The sequence below is a fragment of the Haliotis rufescens genome, unplaced genomic scaffold (genome assembly GCF_023055435.1).
Source record: "Haliotis rufescens isolate VD_foot unplaced genomic scaffold, xgHalRufe1.0.p SCAF_1, whole genome shotgun sequence".
In the NCBI taxonomy this organism is placed as follows: domain Eukaryota; kingdom Metazoa; phylum Mollusca; class Gastropoda; order Lepetellida; family Haliotidae; genus Haliotis; species Haliotis rufescens.
The window spans coordinates 111,866-135,129 of NW_025963779.1; the positions used below are offsets into that span (position 1 = coordinate 111,866).

The 23,264-nt window shown below is 38.2% G+C and overlaps 1 protein-coding gene across 4 annotated transcripts in view; it reads right to left on the reverse strand.

Moving 5' to 3' along the window:
• Positions 1–23,264, reverse strand: part of LOC124125417 (poly [ADP-ribose] polymerase tankyrase-like) — a 66,202-nt gene that overhangs the window by 29,413 nt on the left and 13,525 nt on the right. For 2 of the 4 annotated variants that reach the window (XM_048388886.1, XM_048389258.1), the window contains one exon: positions 8,733–8,831. The exons of 1 other annotated variant lie outside the window; for it this stretch is intronic. In XM_048388886.1, the coding sequence (XP_048244843.1) occupies positions 8,733–8,831 (99 nt within the window). Of the gene's footprint in view, positions 1–8,732; positions 8,832–11,652; positions 11,682–23,264 lie in introns of those variants that run through there. One more of the 4 variants, XM_048389893.1, reaches the window with a different exon arrangement.

Below are 23,264 nucleotides of genomic sequence, written 5' to 3' on the forward strand. Positions count from 1 at the left end.
GGCTGTAAACAAGTTATTAATTTATCTGCAAAAGTTTCTTGAGAAATGGGGATTTGAACTCACAATCTCTAGGTTTCAAAGGTCATGTGACATATTAGGACGAAACACTTTATCCACTAAGCCAAAGTGAGGAGGTTCAAATGAAGATGACTTTAAGTGGACCAAATATTTAACTAAGAAACAGTTTGTTTTTTTAAATATAAATGAAACTTAAACCATTACCAAAATATAGAAAATGAACTTTAAACAAAACTCTTGAAACAGATGAAAAACACCACTTCTGCATTTACATACTCGGCCTCCTAAACATACATGTTTAACCTAACTACTAAATGCAGAATATAAATAATCAACCATTCAAATCAATTGTCTTTTAGAGTCTCTGAAACACATAACTGCAATGTCAAGTAAACACTGATTAGTTCACTTTTCACTTGGTACCAGCAAAACAAGTTTGGTCACTGGTTGACGAAGTTCAGAGTTCAGAGCCTTTATCTGAACACCTGCGGCAAAGCTATCTTTATCTGCCTCTACACTGATCACATGTCCCATAGACCAACAGGATCTCTGGAGATTGTCATCTTTGACGAACACAATGTCGTTGATCATCAGATTGCATTGAGGTGTATTCCACTTCTGGCGTTCTTGTAGAGAGAGCAGATACTCCTTTTTCCATCTTGTCCAGAACACGTTGGCAAGATACTGGATTCTGCGCCATCGCTGACGCATGTACATGTCATCTTGTTGAAACTGTCCAGGAGGTGCAACATATACGTTGGACTTCATCTTTAGCAGATGATTTGGTGACAGTTGAGTGAGGTCTCTGGGATCACTGGTAGGTGTTGTCAGAGGTCTTGAGTTGATTATCTCTTCAACTTCACACATCAAGGTTCTGAATGACTCGTCCTCTATTCTATCTCCAAACTCACACAGCACTGGAGCCAGAACCTTTCTAACTGATCGCACCATCCTTTCCCAGGACCCTCCCATGTGACTAGCTGATGGTGCGTTGAAGTGCCAGTCTATGTTGACTTTTAGCAGATGAGGTTTCACTTGGTTTTGATCCATATCCATTAGAGCTTCTTTCAGTTCCCTTGTAGCCCCAATGAAGTTGGTCCCGTTATCAGACCACATCTCCTGCACAGGTCTTCTTCTGGCAACAAAACGACGTAGAGCATTGAGAAAGGAGTCTGTGTCGAGAGAGTTAGCAGTTTCTATGTGGACAGCTCTGCTCACAAGGCAAGTAAACAACACTCCATAACGTTTGACTTGCTTCCTGCCCTCCTTGATGATGAAAGGGCCAAAGTAATCAACACCAGTGAATGTGAACGGTGGTCCTGGACTTGTTCTACTGGGTGGTAAGTCGGCCATCTTCTGTTCACATGTTGGTGAGGTTAGTCGACGACATGTCACACACTGATGAAGCACATTTCTGACTGTTAAGTTGGCACTGACCACCCAGAAAGTTTCTCTTAGCACTGACAACACATGATTTCTACCAGCATGACTCAGCTTATGATGGACGTGACGAATGATGAGTGTTGACACATGGTTCTTTCTTGGTAAGAGTATCTGGTGCTTCATGCCATCTATAACTTGAGCCTTGTTGAGTCTGCCTCCAACTCTGAGTACTCCATCAGAATCTATGAATGGATCCAACTTGGAGACAGAACTGCTTGTTGGTACTCGGCCTTGTTTACCAGATGAGTCTTGAAGAGAATTGATTTCACAACTGAAAGTCTTTGACTGAACATACTTAACTACAGCTTTTGAAGCATGCTCTAGGCGTTTTACAGTGAACACTTCTGTCGTTTGGCAGTCAGGGGCATGTTTCTCTAACTTGCACTTCATCCATTCTTAAAGAATGTCCATCACACAACTGTAGACTGCAACTGCACGTTTCAATCTGTACCAATTTGAATAGTGATTGCTCAGACAGTCCATACCACTTTCACAGATTTGAGCTTGTGTGACACACAATTGTACAGTCTCTTCACACTGTTCATCACAGTCAGTTGGTAGTTGCTTTATTGTCCATTCCGTTTCAGGAGTTCTGAGAAAAACTGGCCCATTGAACCACTTGTCGTCCTGGAGTAGTTTTGTTGTAGTTGTTGCCCTTGAGGCGACATCAGCAGGATTGTCATATGTATCAATATACTTCCACTGATCAGGAGAAGAGAAATCACGAATGAGCCGGACCCTGTTGGCAACAAACACCGGGAATCTCTTCTTCTCACTGTTGATGTAGTGGATAACCATTGTTGAGTCCGTGTAGTATGAGACATTGTCTATTTCACATCAAGTTCTTTAAGGAGTTGTTGTCCAAATCTGATTGACATAGTTGCTGCTACAGGAGATAGTCTTGACTTACCCATCAGGAAGGCAACATGGATGTTCTCACTCTTGTCACACAGTCTGAGATATACTACACATCCATATCCAAGAGTGCTTGCGTTGGAGAACACATGCAGTTGAGCTGATGTGACTTCCCCAAAGTCAAATGGCTTTACACACCGTGGAATGTTCAGAGTTTTCATCAAGTCAAGCTCTGATAACCATTTCTTCCATTCACATGCAAGTTCACTGGGTATGTCATCATCCCAATCTAGGCTTTGGTCGGTGCATAAGTACTGGAGTATCTTCTTTGCAGGCAGAACTACTGGGGACACCATTCCAAGTGGATCATACAATGAAGAAACGGTTGACTGGATTCCTCTGCGAGTCGTTGGTTTGTCTGGTAACTCCACAGAAAATCTAAACATATCAGAGTTCACATACCATCTCATGCCCAGAGCTCGTTCTATTGGTAGATCATCATAGTCAAGGTCTCTGGACTGAATCTCTTTGGAATGATCATCTGTGGGAATCGACTTCAGTAGATTTCTGCTGTTAGAGGTGAACTTGGTTAATCTGAATCCACCATCTGCACTGGCTGATACAAGATCTTGCACCAAACTCACAGCTGTGTCTTCATCCTTTGCAGCTTTTAAGCAGTCATCTACGTAGAAGTTTTTTTGGATGGTCTCAGCAACAAGAATACCATACTTATCTTCTGCTTTGGATGCTGAGTGTTTCAAGGCAAAGTTGGAAATGCTTGGGGATGACACGGCGCCGATGATATGTACAGCCATTCTGTTCTCTTTAAAGTCAGTAGCAAGATTACCTTCTGGCCACCAAAGGAATGTCAGATGATCGTGTTGTGAAACTGGAACCTTTACTTGATAAAACATAGCCTCCACGTCACCCCTGAAAGCTACTGGTTCAGTCCTGAATCTTGTCAGCACACAATCAGAGAGTTCGTTAAATCCTGTCGTTAAGAGAAGATCCTTCATATCTGGCACTGCAGTCGAATACAAGACGATACGATACAATACTATTACCCGTGTGTTTTTCTTTACCATAAACATCACATATTGAGAATAAAAAATACATAATCAATATAGCAGAGCACTAATTGACGATGTGACCACCACCTGGATGGGTGGAACCACCTCGAAACGGATGATCCAAGGACCAACCATCAGCTTGAGAGTTGGCAGAGTTTCCTTAAGAAGTTAGTCGCCAGGCAAACCGCCAATCTTCAAGTGCATCAGAGATCAGAGCAGAAGAACAAACCATTACTGCTCCAATACGAGGCAGGAGGCAAAAGAACCCCTAAGAGACGAAAGTACAAGTTATATATGTCTTCAGACATTCCTAAGTTCCAACTCCAGCACAACCACACAACACACCAGACGGTAACAACTGATTTATTCGGCGATACAGACTACATTACATATCAATGCTTGGTATTCTTACGCCACGCTGATAGCATACTGAAGCATATGCAAAATAAATGTATATTAAGCCCACAGTCAAAACAAAACAGTACAGATATCTTGAGACCAGATTCTAGCAGCTGAAGAAGAGGCGCTAGATGGCATCTGCGGAAGAAGTATCCTGTTGTCTTCATCTTGGCTGATGTTGACTAGTGTTCAAGGCCTCCAGCCCAACTTGTCAGTACATGCTAGGGACATTGGTGGTGGAGCATGTCAGTGACATTGGTGGTGGAGCATGCTAGGGACATTGGTGCTGGAGCACGTCAGTGACATTGGTGCTGGAGCATGTCAGTGACATTGGTGCTGGAGCATGTCAGTGACATTGGTGGTGGAGCATGTCAGTGACATTGGTGCTGGAGCACGTCAGTGACATTGGTGCTGGAGCACGTCAGTGACATTGGTGGTTGAGCATGTCAGTGACATTGGTGGTGGAGCATGTCAGTGACATTGGTGGTGGAGCACGTCAGTGACATTGGTGTTGGAGCACGTCAGTGACAATGGTGCTGGAGCACGTCAGTGACATTGGTGGTGGAGCACGTCAGTGACATTGGTGCTGGAGCACGTCAGTGACATTGGTGCTGGAGCACGTCAGTGACATTGGTGGTGGAGCACGTCAGTGACATTGGTGGTGGAGCACGTCAGTGATATTGGTGGTGGAGCATGTCAGTGACATTGGTGGTGGAGCATGTCAGTGACATTGGTGGTGGAGCATGTCAGTGACATTGGTGGTGGAGCATGTCAGTGACATTGGTGGTGGAGCACGTCAGTGACATTGGTGGTGGAGCATGTCAGTGATATTGGTGCTGGAGCATGTCAGTGATATTGATGCTGGAGCATGTCAGTGATATTGGTGCTGGAGCATGTCAGTGATATTGATGCTGGAGCATGTCAGTGATATTGGTGCTGGAGCATGTCAGTGATATTGATGCTGGAGAATGTCAGTGACATTGGTACTGGAGCATGTCAGTGACATTGGTGCTGGACCATATCAGTGATATTGGTGCTGGAGCACGTCAGTGACATTGGTGCTGGAGCATGCTAGGGACATTGGTGCTGGAGCATGTTAGTGATATTGGTGCTGGAGCATGTTAGTGATATTGGTGCTGGAGCATGTCAGTGATATTGATGCTGGAGCATGTCAGTGACATTGGTGCTGGAGCATGTCAGTGATATTGATGCTGGAGAATGTCAGTGACATTGGTGCTGGAGCATGTCAGTGACAATGGTGCTGGAGCATGTCAGTGATATTGGTGCTGGAGCATGTCAGTGACATTGGTGCTGGAGCATACTAGTGACATTGGTTGGTTGAATGTAATCAATCTGACTGCAAACATGATTTGCATTTTTGTTAACATTTCTCATAATTGTCATGTATAATGTTTCCTATTATTTATTGTACTTAGCAGTTTTTGAATTTTTATCAGCAAAGAGGGAGAATGTTATTTGGCAGTGTAATTTATTGTTACACAATGATTGTAACTGTATTGCATTGTTTCTGTTCAGATTCAGAAGAATTTCATTGCATTGTATTTGGACAGTAATTAGTTGTCAGGAATGTAGAACTGTATTGTACACAATGGTGAGGAAGTTATCATATTTAGATGCTCAAATAATCAGTAAACTTTCGGTTTTGTATGGATGGATGTCCAGCATTATAGAAAGATAGGGAATATTCTGTGATGTTCTAGTGACACTGGACTGTTCTGGCACTGTAAAGAAAGTGTTGGAAGCGGGGGCATCCCTGTTTCACCTCCCATTTCATCTGACATTACATCAAGACCAGCTTGTGTGTGAAGATCACATTTCACCCAGCCTTGGCCTATCTCAGAAGCTTGACAACTGTCTCCGCTGGCTAATATATATTATTATCACTGACTTTTGCTATCACCACTGTTTGTATTTGATACTAACAAATGCCATCATATTATATATTACCATGGAATATTGTCGGAGCAGTGCCATTGAGAGCACCTTTAGAATACAGTACCACAACTTCTCGTGAGGACGGTCTCTGCCATAGGTCACATGTCTCAAAGACAAGCATCCAGTTTTTGTGAGAATCCATCGGACGCGAACTCCCGACCTTCGAATTGTTAGCCCGACAGCTAACCGACTGAGCTACGTCCATACTGTGAAACAAAGTGCAAATTTACCTAGTCATGCCTGCGACGTTACGGAACTGAACGAAAAGGGGCAAATAGGTGACGGACCCTTACGAAGGTTACGGGTAGGCATGGTGTCTTGTGACTTTAGTCTATCGACACTATGAATGATTCCGATGCCATTTAGCACACTCGTCCCATTCCGTAATTTACAAGATACCGAGTGGCGAGGAATGATCCGATATGGCGTGAACTGAAAACAGCTCCAGGCGTCAGACATCAGACGTCGAACTCAGGAGTACGCATGAATGACATGGTATTGAATAATTCGTCGGGTGGATTTTGTGACAGAAAAGTGTGGTAGGGAACACTGTAAGGATGATGTGGATAATAGTAAGGAACGAGGGAGGCATGTGCATGGCTAGTGACAACACAACGGTGAGTTCGCTTTTGAATCGATACTGAAAAAATGTAGCCGGTGAAAGTGGCTTGTGTGAATGTTCCATGACAGTTTCCAGTAGCCAAAGTATTCGACACAAAACCATTTCAGTTTTTTACTCGATGTTTTTGTGTGAAGAATATTAGAAGCCACTATAGAATCTATAATAGAAACTAAACGGGTAGATTTACCGAACCCTAATGATTGTGAAGGGATGATTGATCGTAAAGGGGTTCCAAGGCCTAAGGACAGAATTCAGGTAATCAAACAGCCACTAAACGGGTACCTAACCCAAATGATCGAAAAGGGGTGATTGATCGTAAAGGGGATCCAAGGGCTAAGGATAGAGTTTGGGGTAACCTACCCTAACACTAGCGATATTTGGATGTGTTCAGCGTCAATATAATATCCCTAATAAACTACATTCTTGTTCATAATAATGAAAAATCATGCACCGAAAAAATAAGATATGTATATTAGTTCCCATTTTTAACCCTTTTAGCCACTTGAATTATGAGAAAAACGAAATAAAAGATATATAAAAACTAAAAGTGCTTTCTTAAACTAGCGCTTGCTACAAAATGCGCCGCCGCAGGCTATATTCAGTAAACAAATATTCAAAACTCTCCACAGCGCTTGGCGTATTCAATGACATTTCGTGTAGAGATGATAGATCACTGGCAGGAGCTTATGCACACTCGATGACCCCTCACGACACAGGGCATTGTTTCGCGGGTGTGAACGGTAACAAAATACTACAAATTATGTCACAGGGTATTGTTACGTGTTTGAAAAGTTTGTGGTACTGTATTCTAAAGGTAGGCTGTGCCATTGTAATTGCTGTGCAGTAATTTATCTTGATTTGTAAACCTAGTTAATTGTGTGATACACATGTTGACTGTATACCATTTGTTGGTTGTTTTTACACACAAATTTCTTGGTCAACCTATTGTTTCAGATTGGGAAACAACATGAAACAGCATGAGGTCATTTCTTTCTGACAGTGCAGAGTTTCCTTGTGTTGAAGATTCAGTCAGTGAGGGAAGCATATCAGCTGCTGGTATTCGAGTCTTTAGATCATTTTTCCAAGGACATTTTGTACTCAAGACAATTTGAAACATACAATACAGATAAAGCCAGACAAAGAATTAACACTTTTTGTAACCAGATAATAACAGGACTAATTTGCGTACATCAGTACGGATTTGTTGATATGCTATTTTCCATATTACGGTGAAGTCTTTGGGGGAAAACTCAAAACTCAGTGTCTGCATGTATAATCTGCACCCCGTCTAAGCAGCTGTATTTTCTTTTTACAAACATGAGCATAATACACAAACAAATATGGTATACATTTTTTATCTGAATGTGAATAATGTAGTTTATGAAGGTCATTATGAAGGCCAGAGTACAACGGATAGTTGGGTCGGGTCGGGTAGTAAGGAGTTCGGTACCTGGACTCGGCACAGCCTACCAGAGACACATCCTGCCCTTTCTTGCCACAGAATGGAGGACATTTACAGACAGTGTGTCGTGTCAAATGCTCAGCAGCAGTAAGAATCATGGGAGATCTCATGAAATGGAACATGGACATCTCCCATTCTCATTAAAATCAGATCTTAGTTCTTGCTACCACTAAACAAAAATCTGAGGACATCCCATTATGGGTCATGTCAGAACAACCTCTCATCTGACCAATCAGAGCATCACTTATCAGATCATGAAAGTGACAGTTGGAATGTGATCGTGTAACCTCACGAAATAAACATACCAGTTATTCCGAACGACAGTGATGGGTTTTAGGGCTGTATTCAAACAATCAAGACAATCTAGAATGTTCTTGTGTTCAGTTTTAAATTTTTGATAGAGGGTCAAAATATGTTTCGAAGCGGAGTTGCCAGTTTGAAACTCGTGCCATAAAACTCGATTAAGCTGCCATCTGATTGGCTAATATCGACTTCTTGTCAGTCATTCCATTGGTCATCAAAGTTCGCGAAAGGTCGGTGTGACGTGACACGTAATGGGATGTCCTCAGATCTTTGTGTTTAGCGGTAGCGAGAACTAAGATCTGATTTTAATGAGATTGGGACATCTCCGTAATACCTGGCGGTCATCGGTTAAAGTTTAATAACAAAGGCAATACATTGGGGTATATAATGATATTGATTGTAATAATACACGACTATGTTGCTGGATCTGTGCTTAACTCTTTTTGCTCAGAGTGCAAAAATTAAAAACATGCAGTCTTAAGTCAAAACACTCGAAGAGGGAAGTGAAATAGTGATGTAGTAGACTTCAGATCCATTGGCAGGGAATGCTGTAGATCAGCAGTTGCCATGGAGAGATGCAGGATGTGCAGATAATGTCACCTACTTTGTCCTGAGCATCCAGCTGAGTTCCTGCTTTGATCAGTGTCTCCATGATGTCAGCATGTCCCTTCATAGCTGCGTGATGCAGAGCAGTGTTGCCTCGCTGTAACACAACAGTTACTTCCCTTTACATGTGCACTGCCAACCTCCTCACAGCGATATCCCATTCGCGGTGGTCTCTATACTATACCACCAGTCACAGCTCCCCACTGCAATAGGTGGCCACAACCATGCTTAGAGCTAAACTTGCAACTATGTTTACAAACAAGTGATGACTGCCGTGATGCCAAAAACATCTTCCCCCAGCTAAATTATTTTCTTTGTTGATATAATTGGTATGGTAAAAATGTAAGGGGAAGTAATCTCTGTAATCTCGAACCAATCCGATCAAACAAATAAAAAGGTAAATATATCTTGGAAATATGGTCTGCCATAAACCTTTTCAAAATTAACTGTGATGGCATTCCCAAAGACATAAACAAAAGAATAAACATTACTTCATTTAGGGTTACAGGGCAAATTTCAAGATTCTTGTACTGGACACGCCCACACTGGTGGCAGCGATGTAACAGCAAGTGTAATGAAGGTGGGAAGGAGCCTGGCGCACTGCTTTACTGCACATCTGCTGTTATGGTCAAGGCGGCAATAGGAGTTTGTATGCTTGTTTATGTAGGGAGGCCCTTGGTACATAACTGTTTATTTGGTTACACACTAGTTTCAACAAGCAGAACAAAAAAAAAAGACACCGTCAGCCTGCACTATATTTTAAAAAGTCATTGCCTGAGAACAAATACGTTCACTTTTTTAAGCCTGACATTTTCTCATTATTCAAAATTACAGTAACAAATATAACTACATCTTCTTTAAGATATTTTTCTCTCCAAATCTGCAATACATTTGGCAATATATATCGTATGTTATCATCCAAAACTGGCTCCCACTGGAGATATTGCTTGGGTGAGATCAAGCGATATCAACATTGTAGATATGGTTGCAATGAAATTGCATCACAATGCTTTGCAGACCATTGTAACGTAACTAGTTACCATGACGTCACAATTAAATGACATCACTAATGGCTCTGTTAATGAAACTGTTAGCAGCACTTTTTACACTTAAGACACTGTTTACTACTGTCTACAAACTGAAAAAGTTGGAAGAATAATGTTTGATGATAAATAACATCTCACCCTCGTGTCATTTGATATCAAATATATCAACACATGATGGAATATTTGATATCAAAAGAAACTCGGGTGAGATTCTCTATTTACGAACAGCCTAGTAACCATGGTAATGCCTTGTAATAAAAATGCCAGAGAGACCAAGTTGTCAGTAATTTCTTCAAATATAATATTCCAAAAACATGTCTTACTAAAAAATCAAAGATCCCATGTAACTTCAGTGCCTTTCATTTGTATCTTATTTCTGAACCTTTTCAGGTTTGCTATTCCGTATACAGTAAATTGAAACAACATGATGACCAGAGAGATCTATCAAAATATACCACAACACAAGCCTTCCATGGTCAGAGATCATCCACAACTCTTAACACTGTACTGGTAAAATTTATATTAATATCATGAAAAACACCATCTAGCCTGCGACCTCGGGGTATCGCAGTACTTGTCATGTACGCTAAACAGAAAACAAAATGCACTCACTAATCTTTATGATTATTCGTGTTCTCTATATCGGATATCATTTATTTTATCAAACAATGCATATGTTACTGATAAAAGTTCATTATTTACATTAGTAGCTCCGAGTAAAAGCCGGGCCTCGCGCTCTGTTTGACAAGGGAGAGAACCCCCTCGTATCGCGGTACAGGGAAAAGTTGTGTAGAGGTTCGAATTGGACAAAAAGAGGACATAATTCTACCAACCACTTGGTATGATCATGCCAGACATCAGTGATTTGTCCTGACAAGTGCAAAGCAGCACAAGTAAAATTCTAAATGTGTTATCAGTAATAGGTATTCAATGCATATTTACCGAAAAGTAAGAGAAATATATTTTTATAAGTCAACAACAAAATATCAGAAATGATATTCTAAGTTTGTTTATAAAAAAAATTGGATGACAATAATTTGTCACAAAATGGAAAAATGTTAAAAGACAACAATAAAAATATAAAAAGCACTCCTAGTATGCCCAAAGTATGTATATTTATCTTTTGGCTACTAGTGAAGAAAGTATTTCTAAGTTTGGCATTATGGCCCTTATGAACTCCCAATAGATTCTGGGCACAGAAAAATGTGCCTACTACGTTACTTCCATTACCTTATCAGTCGCCATGAATATGCAGATGATCTAGTTCAGGTCGATAGAGAAAGTTTACTTGGGGAACTGCAGGTTATATCGTTGGCCATTGATAGATGGGGGTAAGGCAATATTAAAAATGATGCCAGAAGTTTGTATTAATGCATTAATAACTCCTTACTTACAGCAGACGGAACATTCCGAGGAAATTGAAATTGTTTACGAAGTGAGCACTTCCTTGTTACTGATTTGTATTAATAGACAGCTGCTAAGAGGCGTGTCCCACGTGAACTACTGGAAATCACAAATGCCACGATACGATGAATGCCGCGGAACAACGGGGTCCGAGTATAAATGATATTGTTATCCATTTTGTGTGAGCTGACTAAAGTAAGAAAAAAAAAACAGAACAAAAATATTAATCATGGTGCTCTTCTGCTACTGTTGGTGTGTAATCTTAACTACATAAGTAGCGCATTAAGGGCATAAAAGGAGTCAACATCAAAATATGCATATATTCTTGTTCTCAAACAATAAAATCTTTAAAATCTATTACATATACCTCTCACCACCTGTCATAACTTACAATATCTGTAACGATTTACATCTCACATGTTATAACTTACAATATGTTTCATTGACGTTTTACATGTTATAACTTACAATATCTGTTACATTGACCTCTCACATGTTATAACTTACAATGTCTGTTATATTGACCTCTGGCCAGGCGTTTTATATTTTTCAGATTATGGACCCGCTGACTCTAATTTTTGAGAAAATGTTAAAAAAATATATCAGATTTCCGTTTTTTTCCCCCCGCCGATAGTGGCGTAGTCAGTTATTTTATTTGTGATCATCACCTATTAATAAAAAACATATGAATTTACCGTTGTGAACTAGTAAAGAGTTACATAATCGATCTTTGTTGATCTCAAAGCCATGAATAACCTCCCTTGACAATTGGAAGTGTTGGAAGTGGTAGAATTTTTATTGTTACAAGGGGCTTTGTCGTCACAAATGGCGGTCTTTTGTGCACAGAATATGTTCATATAGTATGCCAGAGGCTGCATTAAAAAAAATGCATCTGGCTTTATTTTTTCCCTCCTCCAACCCTGGACTTTGGGCAGAAAAATCCGTAATCCTAAAAAAAAAAGAAGCCTGGCCTCTCACATGTTATAGCTAACAATACCTGTAAAATTGACCTCTCACATGTTATAACTTACAATATATATGTTACATGTATCTCTCACATGTCATAACTTACAATACTTGTTACATGTACCTCTCACATGTTATAACTTAAAATATATGTTATATGTACCTCTCACATGTTATAACTTAAAATATATGTTACATGTACCTCTCACATGTTATAACTTATAATACTTATTACATGTACCTCTCACATGTCATAACTTACAATGCATGTTACATGTACCTCTCACATGTTTTAACTTAAAATATATGTTACATGTACCTCTCACATGTTATAACTTAAAATATATGTTACATGTACCTCTCACATGTCATAACTTACAATGCCTGTTACATGTACCTCTCACATGTCATAACTTAAAATATATGTTACATGTATCTCTCACATGTCATAACTTACAATGCCTGTTACATCTACCTCTCACATGTCATAACTTACAATACTTGTTACATGTACCTCTCACATGTTATAACTTACAATACTTGTTACATGTACCTCTCACATGTCATAACTTACAATACTTGTTACATGTACCTCTCACATGTCATAACTTACAATACTTGTTACATGTACCTCTCACATGTCATAACTTACAATGCCTGTTACATGTATCTCTCACATGTTATAACTTAAAATACTTGTTACATGTACCTCTCACATGTTATAACTTACAATGCATGTTACATGTACCTCTCACATGTCATAACTTACAATGCATGTTACATGTACCTCTCACATGTTATAACTTAAAATATATGTTACATGTACCTCTCACATGTTATAACTTAAAAATATATGTTATATGTACCTCTCACATGTTATAACTTACAACCCCTGTTACATGTACCTCTCACATGTTATAACTTAAAATATATGTTACATGTACCTCTCACATGTCATAACTATCAATGCCTGTTACATGTACCTCTCACATGTTATAACTTAAAATATATGTTACATGTACCTCTCACATGTTATAACTTAAAATATATGTTATATGTACCTCTCACATGTTATAACTTACAATGCCTGTTACATGTACCTCTCACATCTTATAACTTAAAATATATGTTACATGTACCTCTCACATGTCATAACTTACAATGCCTGTTACATGTACCTCTCACATGTCATAACTTAAAATATATGTTACATGTATCTCTCACATGTCATAACTATCAATGCCTGTTACATGTACCTCTCACATGTTATAACTTACAATGCCTGTTACATGTACCTCTCACATATTATAACTTAAAATATATGTTACATGTACCTCTCACATGTCATAACTTACAATGCCTGTTACATGTACCTCTCACATGTCATAACTTACAATACTTGTAACATGTACCTCTCACATGTTATAACTTAAAATATATGTTACGTGTACCTCTCACATGTCATAACTTACAATGCCTGTTGCATGTATCTCTCACATGTTATAACTTAAAATACTTGTTACATGTACCTCTCACATGTCATAATTTACAATGCCTGTTACATCTACCTCTCACATGTCATAACTTACAATACTTGTTACATGTACCTCTCACACGTTATAACTTAAAATATATGTTACATGTACCTCTCACATGTCATAACTTACAATGCCTGCTACATGTATCTCTCACATGTTATAACTTAAAATATATGTTACATGTACCTCTCACATGTCATAACTTACAATGCCTGTTACATGTACCTCTCACATGTCATAACTTACAATACTTGTTACATGTACCTCTCACATGTTATAACTTAAAATATATGTTACATGTACCTCTCACATGTCATAACTTACAATGCCTGTTACATGTATCTCTCACATGTTATAACTTAAAATACTTGTTACATGTACCTCTCACATGTCATAACTTACAATACTTGTTACATGTACCTCTCACATGTTATAACTTAAAATATATGTTACATGTACCTCTCACATGTCATAACTTACAATGCCTGCTACATGTATCTCTCACATGTTATAACTTAAAATATATGTTACATGTACCTCTCACATGTCATAACTTACAATGCCTGTTACATGTACCTCTCACATGTCATAACTCACAATACTTGTTACATGTACCTCTCACATGTTATAACTTAAAATATATGTTACATGTACCCTCACATGTCATAACTTACAATGCCTGTTACATGTATCTCTCACATGTTATAACTTAAAATACTTGTTACATGTACCTCTCACATGTCATAACTTACAATACTTGTTACATGTACCTCTCACATGTTATAACTTAAAATGCCTGTTACATGTACCTCTCACATCTTATAACTTAAAATATATGTTACATGTACCTCTCACATGTCATAACTTACAATGCCTGTTACATGTACCTCTCACATGTCATAACTTACAATGCATGTTACATGTACCTCTCACATGTCATAACTTAAAATATATGTTACATGTACCTCTCACATGTCATAACTATCAATGCCTGTTACATGTACCTCTCACATGTTATAACTTAAAATATATGTGACATGTACCTCTCACATGTTATAACTTAAAATATATGTTACATGTACCTCTCACATGTTATAACTTACAATGCCTGTTACATGTACCTCTCACATGTTATAACTTAAAATATATGTTACATGTACCTCTCACATGTCATAACTTACAATGCATGTTACATGTACCTCTCACATGTCATAATTTACAATGCATGTTACATGTACCTCTCACATATTATAACTTACAATGCCTGTTACATGTACCTCTCACATGTCATAACTTACAATACCTGTTACATGTACCTCTCACATGTCATAACTTACAATACTTGTTACATGTACCTCTCACATGTCATAACTTACAATGCATGTTACATGTACCTCTCACATGTCATAACTTAAAATATATGTTACATGTACCTCTCACATGTTATAACTTAAAAATATATGTTATATGTACCTCTCACATGTTATAACTTACAACCCCTGTTACATGTACCTCTCACATGTTATAACTTAAAATATATGTTACATGTACCTCTCACATGTCATAACTATCAATGCCTGTTACATGTACCTCACATGTTATAACTTAAAATATATGTTACATGTACCTCTCACATGTTATAACTTAAAATATATGTTATATGTACCTCTCACATGTTATAACTTACAATGCCTGTTACATGTACCTCTCACATGTTATAACTTAAAATATATGTTACATGTACCTCTCACATGTCATAACTTACAATGCCTGTTACATGTACCTCTCACATGTCATAACTTAAAATATATGTTACATGTATCTCTCACATGTCATAACTATCAATGCCTGTTACATGTACCTCTCACATGTTATAACTTACAATGCCTGTTACATGTACCTCTCACATATTATAACTTAAAATATATGTTACATGTACCTCTCACATGTCATAACTTACAATGCCTGTTACATGTACCTCTCACATGTCATAACTTACAATACTTGTAACATGTACCTCTCACATGTTATTACTTAAAATATATGTTACGTGTACCTCTCACATGTCATAACTTACAATGCCTGTTACATGTACCTCTCACATGTCATAACTTACAATACTTGTTACATGTACCTCTCACATGTCATAACTTACAATGCCTGTTACATGTACCTCTCACATGTCATAACTTACAATGCCTGTTACATGTACCTCTCACATGTCATAACTTACAATGCCTGTTACATGTACCTCTCACATGTCATAACTTACAATGCCTGTTACATGTACCTCTCACATGTCATAACTCACAATACTTGTTACATGTACCTCTCACATGTTATAACTTAAAATATATGTTACATGTACCCTCACATGTCATAACTTACAATGCCTGTTACATGTATCTCTCACATGTTATAACTTAAAATACTTGTTACATGTACCTCTCACATGTCATAACTTACAATACTTGTTACATGTACCTCTCACATGTTATAACTTAAAATATATGTTACATGTACCTCTCACATGTCATAACTTACAATGCCTGTTACATGTACCTCTCACATGTCATAACTTACAATGCATGTTACATGTACCTCTCACATGTCATAACTTAAAATATATGTTACATGTACCTCTCACATGTCATAACTATCAATGCCTGTTACATGTACCTCTCACATGTTATAACTTAAAATATATGTTACATGTGCCTCTCACATGTTATAACTTAAAATATATGTTACATGTACCTCTCACATGTTATAACTTAAAATATATGTTACATGTACCTCTCACATGTTATAACTTACAATGCCTGTTACATGTACCTCTCACATGTTATAACTTAAAATATATGTTACATGTACCTCTCACATGTCATAACTTACAATGCATGTTACATGTACCTCTCACATGTCATAATTTACAATGCATGTTACATGTACCTCTCACATATTATAACTTACAATGCCTGTTACATGTACCTCTCACATGTCATAACTTACAATACCTGTTACATGTACCTCTCACATGTCATAACTTACAATACTTGTTACATGTACCTCTCACATGTCATAACTTACAATGCCTGTTACATGTACCTCTCACATGTCATAACTTACAATGCCTGTTACATGTACCTCTCACATGTCATAACTTACAATGCCTGTTACATGTACCTCTCACATGCCATAACTTACAATACCTGTTACATGTACCTCTTACATGTTATAACTTACAATGCCTGTTATGTTACATGACAGACAGACATTCTTTATTTCCTCCAATAATTGAAAAGTACATATGACAGTAAGTTAGGTCAAATCATAGATGGCCTGTAGTGAACAAAACGCAGATAACAAAAAAAATGAATACAATGTCGTTCTAGGAGCTTGTGAACAGTAACGGTTATAACATGCTTTGTTTGATGTGTAACTTGCAAATATGTACAAATTTTGAGACAACCAACACAAATCGTATCCAAGTGCTAAAATCAACACGACATAAGGTGTTGTGATCTCCTCCAAGCAAACAGTTCAACATTGCATTGTCATCCTGGTCACAATAGTTAATAAAATCGTTTATATGCAGCAGTGAAGAAAGTTTATCGCACATCTGATTTCTCTGTTGTATGAGTCCTTCACAGTCAATGATGACATGTTTTGTACAGTCCGGTACTATGGTGTGACATAGTGTACATGTCACATAACAGGTTTTACTGATGCCAGATATATCATGGATGATATGTAGATTTTGTGTGTTGGATGAATGTATGCTATTTTCCACAAATGATGCATACGCACTGTCGGGTGAATTTCATAAAAGGTTTGTAGCCCTGGTTTGTTGTGAGGCACGCTGGAGTTTAATGACTGTTCATATTGATTAAGAACCTTCTTGACCACAGAGCACCATCTCTGTTTGTCCATAAAAGTGCCACATTTAAGATAAGCAAGCAGTATTTCTTTTATATTATATTTTCTAAACAGTAAAACTGTCTCTTGTATAAAACTGCTGTTGATGTTGAATCCTGCTATACAGTTGCCTAATAGCCATAAGAAAAGTTTCTTCGATATAAAGGAATTATTCTGTTTTACATAGTCGACCAAAGAATAACAGTTTACATTTGTCTATATATGTATGCATTGACCATAGTCCAACTGCTGTTATGGTTGGCTCCCATGCTGATCTACAAGAGAATCCTTGTGCACGTCGGGCAAACGTTCTCTGGGTGGTTTCCAGTTTTGTGTATGAAGCATCAGATATGTTGGTGAACAACTCACATGAGTAGAGAGCATTTGGCAAGATAACAGTTCGCCATATCTTTGCACTAATGATAGGATTAAACCCATGGACATTTAATTCGGATGTATATAGAGAGTTTAGAGTTTTCAATGCTTTGTGACATGCTGATTCAATTCGTCGTTTAGTCAAAGTGTTATGAGAGAAGATAACTCCTGCATATCTCGTCTGCTCAACTCTATTAATTGTTTCTCCGCCTATGGTGAGGTTAAATGACAATAGCAGTTTAACGCTCGTGTTGAAAGCAATGACACAGCTTTTGGACGGGTTGTAGGTAAGTCTCCATTTCAGAGCATACGCGTCTACAGTGTCTATGAGGTCCTGCATGCCTTTAAGCGTAGTGCTAAGTAAGGTAGTGTCATCTGCCAGCAGTAACGTCGGAATTGTCATGTTTGCTACTTGGATGCCAGTGCCTGTACGTTTCAGTTCTTTAATAAGTTCATCAACGTAAACCAGAAAAAGCCATGCTGATAGGACTCTTCCTTGTCCAACACCTCTACGTAAAGCAAAGTATTCTGATTGCTGACCTTGAAATGTAATATAAGATCTTGCTGTGGTATAAGAATGTTTGATAAATCGCCAGCACTTTCCATTTATTCCAAGAGTGAATTGTTTTTTCAGCAGTCCATTGTGCCAAATCTTATCAAACGCTTTTTCGTCATCGAGAAAAGTGCAGTAGAGTACTGACTTGCATTGTTTGAAATATGCAATACATTTTTGCAGAGTTAGTGCTGCAAACTGAGCCCCACTACTCTTCCGAAATCCAAACTGTAAGTCATCGGGGAATATAATGTGACGGTTGATCAAACTCTGTATTCTCTCCATGATTACTTTCTCTAGCAGTTTTCCGATAGCTGATGTAATGGTGATACCGCGGTAGTTTTTGGGGTCACATTTGTCTTTTCCATTTTGTTTATAAAGTGCAATTGTGAATCCAGTTCTGTAAGGTAATGGAGAATACTTGTGTTTTATTATTAGGTTAAAGAGAATCACAAGATGATGTATTAACCTATCTCCAGCATGCCTTATATGTTCATTAGTCACTCCATCAGGACCGGAGGACTTTCGGTATTTGAGTGTCTTTACCACACAGCTAATCTCTTCAGATGTAAATGGGTCTTTCAGGATAGTGTTATCTTGTCCAAGGGATTCTCTGTTCAATACTTGTATCTCATCATCAGATATATTGAATTCATTATTTCTGTTTGAATAGTCAGGAGTTGCTAAATCCCTGAAATAGTCTCTCAAGGTGTTAACAATACTGACAGGATCGTTTGCTACTTTGTCGTTGTACTTCAAAGTGTTTATTGTTGACTGTTTCCTTCTGATACTTTTGATTCTCCTGTAAAAGTAGCCCACATCTACATCACAACTCTGTTCAATATCCCTGTATAGCTCTTCTACAAGTCTACATTCGGCTTGACGTTTATTCCTGCGAAAGTTTCTTTTAGCATTTTTGTAGTTTTTATATAGTATTGATTGCTCATCACGTGGTCTACCTGCTCGTTTCCATTCTCTGCGGTGACATCTCATATCATAATGGTAGGCATCCAGTTTATCCGACTTCCAGTAAGGTCGAAGGTAATGTCGATATACACCATTAGGGATTGTTGTTACCAAGGCTGAGAGGAGACTGTTTGTTACACGTGAGCTGTATCTCTCTATCAAAGATACCATGTCTGTCTGCTGGTTACTGTCCATTGTGAGGTTCAGGAGCTTATCAACTTCACTGCTGTACAATTTCATATCTGTATCATCAGCTTTTGACCATTTGACTGAGATCTTAGAGGAGCGATAGTTGAAGGACGAGCAACGTTGTATACGAAGTATGCTGCATACCGGATAGTGATCCGATACATCATATGACATGTCAGTATTGACATTGTAGCTATCTATGCAGCCTCGCATATATTCAGGGACGCATATGTAGTCCACAGTTGACTTCCTTGTAGTCCTTGGAGTGAAAGGTAGCTTTGGGCGCTTCAGGGCAGATAGTGGATGTTGTTATTATATTCCTTTCGTTGAATAGGCGTTTGGTTAAAAGCTTTGTCCTTAGGCTATTTGGATAGAGGTTAATATCAGCGTTGAGGTCACCAGCTATTACACATGTTCCGCCACAAGAATATTTGTCAAAAGTGTTACATAGTGCATCCAAGGCGTCTCTATACTGGCTCTATAACTTACAATGCCTGTTACATGTACCTCTCACATTCATAACTTACAATGCCTGTTACATGTACCTCTCACATGTCATAACTTACAATACTTGTTACATGTACCTCTCACATGTCATAACTTAAAATGCCTGTTACATGTACCTCTCACATGCCATAACTTACAATGCCTGTTTCATGTACCTCTCACATGTCATAACTTACAATATTGTTACATGTACCTCTCACATGTCATAACTTACAATGCCTGTTACATGTACCTCTCACATGTCATAACTTACAATGCCTGTTACATGTACCTCTCACATGTCATAACTTACAATATTGTTACATGTACCTCTCACATGTTATAACTTACAATGCCTGTTACATGTTCCTCTCACATGTCATAACTTACAATAGTGTTACATGTACCTCTCACATGTCATAACTTACAATGCATGTTACATGTACCTCTCACATGTCATAACTTACAATGCCTGTTACATGTATCTCTCACATGCCATAACTTACAATATTGTTACATGTACCTCTCACATGTCATAACTTACAATGCCTGTTACATGTACCTCTCACATGTCATAACTTACAATGCCTGTTACATGTACCTCTCACATGTCATAACTTACAATAGTGTTACATGTACCTCTCACATGTTATAACTTACAATGCCTGTTACATGTTCCTCTCACATGCCATAACTTACAATATTGTTACATGTACCTCTCACATGTCATAACTTACAATGCCTGTTACATGTACCTCTCACATGTTATAACTTACAATGCCTGTTACATGTACCTCTCACATGTCATAACTTACAATGCCTGTTACATGTACCTCTCACATGTCATAACTTACAATATTGTTACATGTACCTCTCACATGTCATAACTTACAATGCCTGTTACATGTACCTCTCACATGTCATAACTTACAATGCCTGTTACATGTACCTCTCACATGTCATAACTTACAATGCATGTTACATGTACCTCTCACATGTCATAACTTACAATATTGTTACATGTACCTCTCACATGTCATAACTTACAATGCCCGTTACATGTACCTCTCACATGTTATAACTTACAATGCCTGTTACATGTACCTCTCACATGTCATAACTTACAATGCCTGTTACATGTACCTCTCACATGTCATAACTTACAATGCCTGTTAAATGTACCTCTCACATGTCATAACTTACAATGCCTGTTACATGTACCTCTCACATGCCATAACTTACAATACCTGTTCATGGTTCATACAGGTCAAGAGAAAAAAAAATCTAGTACATTTTTAATTGTTTCAATTGTCATACATTTTACCTTTGTCAACACTTTTTTAAGTTTTCAAGACGCTCATTTAGACTTTCTTTTAACTGACTTATCTCTACAGTCTTATCTTTAACACTTTTTCTAAGTGCATTTGATTGCACAACAAAGGACGTTTTCTGGGTTGCCTCTGCCTTCAAGGAAAGATCATCAGCAGTTTTTGACAAGCTTGTGATGTCTAGTTCTAGTCTTCTTCTTTTTTTTTTTTATTTCTTCAATTGCTTGTAGAGTACATTTCCTCTTCTTCTTTTCTTCTGCTGACTTTTTCTTCTCTCTTTCCACCTCTAGATATTTGTCATACCGTTGCCTAGAAAACTTTGCAGACAACAGTAGTTCTTTGTTAATGTCCACCTTTAAGATGCCTCCCACTTTTGTCACATGGTCACAAATTGCTCTGTGAGCCACAAGTGTTTGTTTCTTCATATTTTCCACCTCTATTTCTTTGTTGACACTGAACCCCCTCTCAACTGCAGCCTGTCCATGTGACAGTATCATGATAAGTTTCACAACAGAAAACAGTTTTTCGAACTGTTGTTTTCTGCCATCCTGGTACATGTAATGATGGAAGAACTGGTCAGCAGAGTCTGTGGACTTGTCAAAGTTAGAGAACTTCTCTGAGCCAAACATAGGTATACTCTCTAAGAACTGGAGGTATTGATCTAATAGGACATCAAAGTCTATCTCATCCACTCGCTTGGCATTCAGAAGAACATTCAGAACCTTCTTAAATTTCTGAATACTTTCTTCTTTTGCAGAAACCATTCTGACAGGACTAAAGCATGACAAGTACCTTACCAGAGGGTAAGATACAGGACATTTCAGAAGCATTTTCTTTAGAAGTGATATCAGAAGGTTTTTGCAATTCATCCTGAAGTCCAGTACTTGTTTTTCACTAGCTTGTTTTCCAGTATAACTTGACTTTTGCTTTAGTGCCTTCTCACTCGAAAAACCAACTTCTACTTTACTGTATGTTACATGAAAGTCCTTGTTGGTGACATCAAGTTTGGCAAGTGTCTCTTCGTTCAGCTGCTCCAGCTTCTCAGATTTTATGAATCTTCTCATGAGGGATCTTATCAACATGACAAGGTCTTCACACAAAAAAACAACCATTGGTTTGTTGCTCTGATACTGTGATAGAAATGGTTGCAGTTGTAGGGCAATCATCTTGAAGAAGGTTAGCTTTGCAACAAAGAAAGTATCTTGCACAGATTCTAGAACCGCTTGATAAGATTTGCAGGTTGGTTTTGAAACTTGTTTCCTTTCAACTGCTTTCACATAAGTCACAATCTTGTCCCACAGCAAAATGGTCCTTTCACACACTGGGACATTTTCCAACCATCTGTGGCTTACGAATTTCAAGGGCAGCATTGAAGAGCCAGTGACTTTGGTAAAGTCCTCCCTTCTTGCAGGAGAATCCTTGAACAGGTAATACAAACCAGACAGAAATGATGATATATTCCACCCTGTGACTTCAGCACCAGACTTAAATGAGTTATGCACAATATGCAAGCCGCATGATCCAATGTTTATCAAATTTGAGTTATGTTCCTGCTTCAGTTTTTCTTGCAACATCTTCAAGAATTTCCAATTCACATTTGGGCCGTCCATGCTGACTTGTACCATGTTGGGAACGTACAGTCCACTTTCCAAAACTGAATGAGTGAATGGGATATCATGTCACCTGCAGTGGCATGACCTGTAAAACAATAACATGAGTGAAATATACATTACACAATGTACACAGTATTTAAACTTTACT